This window comes from Sinocyclocheilus anshuiensis, unplaced genomic scaffold (assembly GCF_001515605.1).
Source record: "Sinocyclocheilus anshuiensis isolate Anshui unplaced genomic scaffold, SAMN03320099.WGS_v1.1 scaffold745, whole genome shotgun sequence".
In the NCBI taxonomy this organism is placed as follows: domain Eukaryota; kingdom Metazoa; phylum Chordata; class Actinopteri; order Cypriniformes; family Cyprinidae; genus Sinocyclocheilus; species Sinocyclocheilus anshuiensis.
This window is the reverse complement of record NW_015540128.1, coordinates 1,138,981-1,144,930: the sequence shown is the minus strand read 5'-3', so window position 1 is coordinate 1,144,930 and position 5,950 is coordinate 1,138,981. Positions and strand designations below refer to the sequence as shown.

Genomic DNA, 5,950 nt, shown 5'->3' with positions numbered 1-5,950 from the left:
CCCCCCCCCCCCCCCCCCTTCTGCTGTAAAGCTCCGCCCATCTGTCTTGATTGACACACCTAACAGCCCGTCGTCTCCATTTGCTTTATGGTTTGTTCAGTTCAAAATTGATATTTGTTTTTCGTTTTGTTACAGGTTATGCTTAACCATACATGCAAATGAAGTTGCATTTAATAGATCATTTGAACAGCCTCTTTGAACCTTTGAAGTAAAGAAAAGCCTGTGGTGACCATTATCTGGCATTATTCCAGGTTTTCATAATGTAATCAATTTGTTTCAACAGGCTGCTATTACATTTCTTTGAGTCAATCTAAAGTCAAAGTGTTATCGCATTTAGGATCTTTGCCTCATAATCTGCATACAACATCAGTTTTTCACTTTTGTTAAGGGTTAAAATAAAAAAAAAAGTTATAGATATGAATGTAAGAGTCACTTACCCTTGAGTGCTGTGTAATAGTCTATGTCAACTCATGCTTAAAAGAGCTCAGACAGAGACAAACCTTTGCTCTCTGTAATAAAAATACTGGCTAAAGATTGACCACAGTCACTGACTTAAGATAGTGAACTATGAGTTTTATTGTGCTGTTCCTGTATCTCAAGCAGTAGAGCACGCCAATAGCAAATCCAAGGTCATGGGTTCCATTCCCAGGGAATGCATGAACTGATAAAAATGTATACCTTAAATGCAATGTAAGCTGCCTTGGATAAACGTCTGTCAAATTCACGAAGTGAACTTTGGTACAGTCTCAAAGTTTCTTAATACAATCATGAAAATAATCTTTAGTCTCTCTTGATTTAATACAATCATGAAAATAATCTTTAGTCTCTGGTATATTCTAGAGCTTTTTAATAAACTGAAATAATTATCTAAATTTGTTTAGAAAAGTTGCCATGGAACTGTAAATTGTCTAAATTTGGATTATTATTGACAGCAAAGTTCTTTATTGTGGTTACTGTTATAGTTTTTTTGAGGTGTACAGAGATGTGCTTAATTGCGCTCTTTAGGCTCAAGTGTGTTCAGGTAGTTCAGGACAGAGAATGTGGACAAGGAGTTGTGTAACACGACCTGATTTTCTTGAAGTTGTAACACAGATGTGCATGACCTCTGTCTGTGAAGTTCAGTTGGACCTCAAACACTACCCTGATCTTACTGGCTGTGCTGGGGTGACTGGGAAGGTACAGTAAGATGATCAGTTTTCATTACATGGGAAAATGGGAACCATTGGAGATTTTTTTTTCCAAGTCAAGATTCATGCAGTTACTGTAGGATCATCAGCCTGGAGAAGTAGAGATGTGTGTCATCAGCACAAGTGATAGGAAACACCACGTGCCTGGATAAATAGTGATGTTGTGTATACCAGGAAAAGTCACAAGTTTGTTTGAAAAGATCCAAACCCAGTTCACTTAAAGTAACCTCAGTCCTTTTGGTGTTAACAGTATAAAGGACTCAAAAGAGAACCTGTTTCTTTGTTTGGTCCTCTTGAGCACTGTAGTGATCTTAAACCCTTTCGTGATCACACCACAACTTCATAAGAACTCAGAATCCAGCTCTCTGTGCAGCAGGGAAATGCTGGAGTCTGACCTACTGGAAAAGATGAAGTGGAAAGGGAAGAGGGTGAGGATGAGCTGGAAATCCCTGATCATATCTCCGGTCAAGACATTCACAGAGTTTTATCAATGCATTTCAGTCAAATTTAATCTTAAAAGGGAACATTAAGTATAAAGTTAATTCAACCTTCTTTTCTCAGATAAGATAAGATACTTTTTTTTTTGTTTTTAATTCAAGGTAAGCTGTATTTCATTGTTCAGTTTTAGTAGTTATTGTTTTTCCTAAAGAATTCTATAATATTATATCATGGTCTGTCTGAATACTCAATTCTGATTGGCTGTAATGCACAGGTAGTTCAAAGTCAGTTTAATCACCGTTCTGTATTAAAGCGCTGCTTTCATTGACGCACACAAACCCACACACAGACACTCATCAGTCACACACAGAGATCGGAGATCATGCTGCACATGCACAGAAAGGAGCACAGCATAGAAACTGAGGAAACTAAACTCACAGCTTCACTGTTTGCGGAGTGAGACACACAGATGCAAATCACATACGCAACTTTCATCCCCCCCACCCCCCCTCTCTCAATAATTAATCTAAATCAATGCTATAATTCTTGCATTCCAATAAATGTGATCTCACCGCAGTACTTCATCTCTGTGTCTGATTTAAAGTGGGCAGAGTGCTAGATCTCTGCTGTGCGTCGGGTGCTTCTTTGCCTTCACATCATTCATTAAAATCATTTAATGCACAGCTAGCCATAGATTATATAAATACAACATAATTATTTTGTATTGTTAGAATTAACAGTTGGTCTATTTACCTATTTATTTATTTATTTTTGAGAAATGTAACAAGAGTCTAAAACATCTGGAATTACATTGGTAAATAATAATAATAATAAAAAAATCTATATATACAAAAAAAAACATACAAATGATAAACTGCTTAGTTAAACCTCAAGCATTTCTGTTATGTTGGTCCATAGAAAACGTACTGACACCTCATTGCTTTGACAAATCACGAGGAAATTGAACCACAAACAAACCATTTAGATGGTCCGAGATCACTTGGTTTGTTCACATATACAAGCTGAACCACTCCGAGAAGCAAGCGAACTAGGTGTGAAAACACTGCTCCTCTTCTGGATTCCCTGAAGAATATACCTGTACATCCAGAGGAGTGTGGTTCCTGTGATTCCCAGTGTCCAGAGGATGGATAGGAGGATCTGATGCTGAATGATGATGAAAGCTGCAGACAGATTCAGTGTTATGAGGATGGATGATTATGGTCTATACAAACAACTTTCTCTTTCTTTCTCAGGAAAGAGGATATGATCAGAACTGTGGAGGATGATATAGTCCAAGAGAAACAGGCTGCCCAAAACATAATTCAGAAGATGTCAGCTGATAAACAGGCCAAGTACACTGAGATGAAAGCCACCAATGAAGAGCTAGGGTCTGTCTCATTCCCCCAGTAATACCACACTAAGGACTGGTGTGCTAACTGTATCAGCAGAATGCAAGGCACTAATGTGTCATTGTCTCTCCGTTCCCCGGATTCCCTTTCTTTAACATCCTTTGGATAAAGATATGGTCTCTCAACTATCTGTGGTGTCTCAGACTGACCACCTGAGCACTAAACAAATAGACATTTCATTTATATTGCTTGAAAGAAACTGTTGACTCACCTAGATTGACCATCTTGACTTGTTAAAAGTCTTGAAATAACTTTTGTTAGTATTTTTATAAATTCTCTGTGATGCATTATGTGAGTGGAAGATACCAAGTATGGTGGGAAATGGGTGGAATTTGGTATTTTGGACTACTCTGGACTACTAACGATGTTAGTATGTTGCGTTGTGTTGCTTATATTTGTGTATTTGAGGAAATGATTTTTATTATTTATTTGTTATAATTCTTTTTATTATTTATTCATGCTATATGACTGTAAATGGTGTTCAGCGAGTTATTGAATCATTGTAGTACCTAACCCATTGTTGATTTTCTTTGTTTTTGTTACTTTGATAAATGTTTTTTTGTGTGTGTGTGTGTGTGTTGTGTGTGTGTGTGTGTGTGTGTGTGTGTGTGTGTGTGTGTGTGTGTGTGTGTTGTTTTTTGTTTTGTTTTGTTTTTTGCAAAAGTGAGCAGATTGCACTTTACTGGCTTGGGGAGAGAAGAAAATAAAAGGAAAAAAAACTGGCATTTAACTTCCTCAGTTTATTTTTTAAAGGATGTTTTCAGTTGTATCCCCAGATTAATATTTGACAGTCGTATATGAACAGTTAAACATGGCGGGCATTAGTGACACCAGTGTCATAGCTTTGAATCCCAGGCAATGCAAGAACTGGTAAAATAACTAGTCACTTATCCAAGTCACTTTGGATAAAAGTGTATGCCCAATGGATGTTAATGCTAAAAACAAAAATCAATAAGTGACGCAGGTCCACATAAAGTCTAGTTTATTCAGTTAACAGCTTCACTATTAACTCTAAGCATTAAATTGAAGTCTGTGAATGATTTGTGAGGGTAATTCCAAGTCGACTGTTATTCACTGTCACAACGCATCCGCTGTCTCCTCTCATCTGCATCCAGGAGCTGGATTCCCTTCAAGAGGAACTGGACACTCTGATGAGTAGGAAGGAGATGTTTGAGGTGGTGAGTGGACACACACACACACACACACACACACACACACACACTATAACACACACTCTCTCTCTCACACACACACACCGACACACACACACACAACTGTCTCGCCTTGTACATGATCAAAACATTAATTTTAATTGCCATTAAACTTCAAATGCTTCACTGACTGTGTGAACAAACCTCATCCGATAAAGGGAGTGTGACCAATCTGACAAATACATTAATTTTGATCAAATATTTTTAGGTTTAAAATTAACAATATTTCATTGAAATGCAACGCACAATGCAAGACTATTTTTGAGACGTACATTAGATACTGATATAAGTGTAGCAACTGTAAACAGTTTCATTAAAATAAAAATGTGATGCTTAGATGGGCCACCAGAGCTTGAATCAGGTTTGTGTCATCTACTAGTTTCCCCTTCACCATTACATTCTCTCTAAATCAGCACAGACTATGATCATCCCAATCACATGAACATATAGAAAACAGCACCTTGATGTTCCTCCATGTCAGCATCTGGTTGTCGAATCTCTTCAGTGAGATGGCTAATTTTCTCACCTACCTCGGAGAGCCTACATAAAACAGGATGTTAATTATGGGTTTCTTTATGTATCGATCATAAGATGCACAAATAAATATGATAAACTGATACAAAAATGGCAAAAAACAAATGGGCATTTTCAGTGCAATAATGTGCATCTACTAAGCAACTGTGAGTGAACATACATCATATACATTCATATGTTTTAGAAATACATACTGTCGTTCCATGCTGGCTATTTCCTGGTTGTTTTCTTTCACCTAAAACCAGCAAAAGAACAATCATGAAGTAAAGTCACTTGAAATATTTAAATGCAAAAATATAAATAAATCATATCCATCTTATTTTTCCTGTAAGAGAGGGCATGGCCATTTGTAAATTTAAAGTGTCTGGCTTCCGGTGTCACCCGCTATTTTTAGCTGTACAAAACACCTCGTTTTGTGGCTTGATATTTCAAACTGGTGTGTCTTACCATATTATTTTAATGTATTATCCTAATTATGAACACACTGGTTTGTAGTGCAAACCGTTTTACCATTTAATGCACTTTTTTATTCTTCTCCTTATTTCCCTGCAGTGGTTGATGAACCGGAAGTCTCGCACATTGACAGAAAACGGCTTACTTCCGCGTTGAAAAATAAGGTGGATAGAGACCTGTTTAAAGAGGCGTTCTCGCTCCTCTTGTGGAGAACCCATGTTCCTGTCTTCCGCCAGCATGGTTTCTCTACGTTTCTCCAGCTCCAGTAGTTTCTCATGTAGCATGACTGCTTCCTGTTTAGCCTGAGAGTGAACCAGATCCTGCAAACACAAGACACAAGAGTGTGAATGTTTGTAGCAGCAGCGATTTCTAATGTGACACACAGTGTACAAATCAGACAGTTTTTTCCACTTCATTAAAGCTCTCCACAACTGAACTCCTTGTAGACAGCTGCAATAAAAGGATTTGACAATAATCACTGAATGTAGGTCTACTGTCACGCTTTCAAAGCTTTCAACTTGCAAAGTTTATGTGAAGCAGCTGTGTATTGTAACCTATAACAAACATGTCTGTTGAGAGCATGAATAAAGTTGCATCAAACACGCTAATATAGTAGTACAGTGTTTCCTTACAGCCAAACAAAGTCCTGATTCATCAAGAGTTCACTGGTGTGTGTGTGTATGTGTGTGTGTGTGTGTGAGAGAGAGAGTGTGTGTGT

At 37.6% G+C, this 5,950-nt stretch overlaps 1 protein-coding gene and 1 long non-coding RNA gene across 2 annotated transcripts in view; one reads left to right on the top strand and one right to left on the bottom strand.

The window, feature by feature from the left end:
* The window catches only part of LOC107687263 (intraflagellar transport protein 74 homolog), an 8,135-nt gene extending 3,511 nt beyond the window's left edge, over window positions 1-4,624 (top strand). Inside the window, exons 4-6 of the mRNA XM_016484518.1 lie at window positions 2,879-3,011; window positions 4,144-4,212; window positions 4,583-4,624. Of these exons, the coding sequence (XP_016340004.1) occupies window positions 2,879-3,011; window positions 4,144-4,212; window positions 4,583-4,624 (244 nt within the window). The remainder of the gene's footprint in view (window positions 1-2,878; window positions 3,012-4,143; window positions 4,213-4,582) is intronic.
* Window positions 4,625-4,711: 87 nt separating this feature from the next.
* LOC107687271 (uncharacterized) lies at window positions 4,712-5,529 on the bottom strand. Its single transcript, XR_001634112.1, has 3 exons — window positions 5,409-5,529; window positions 4,974-5,014; window positions 4,712-4,785 (listed from the first exon to the last, which is right to left on the bottom strand). It is a non-coding gene; the product is annotated as an uncharacterized LOC107687271 (long non-coding RNA).
* Window positions 5,530-5,950: the final 421 nt, after the last annotated feature.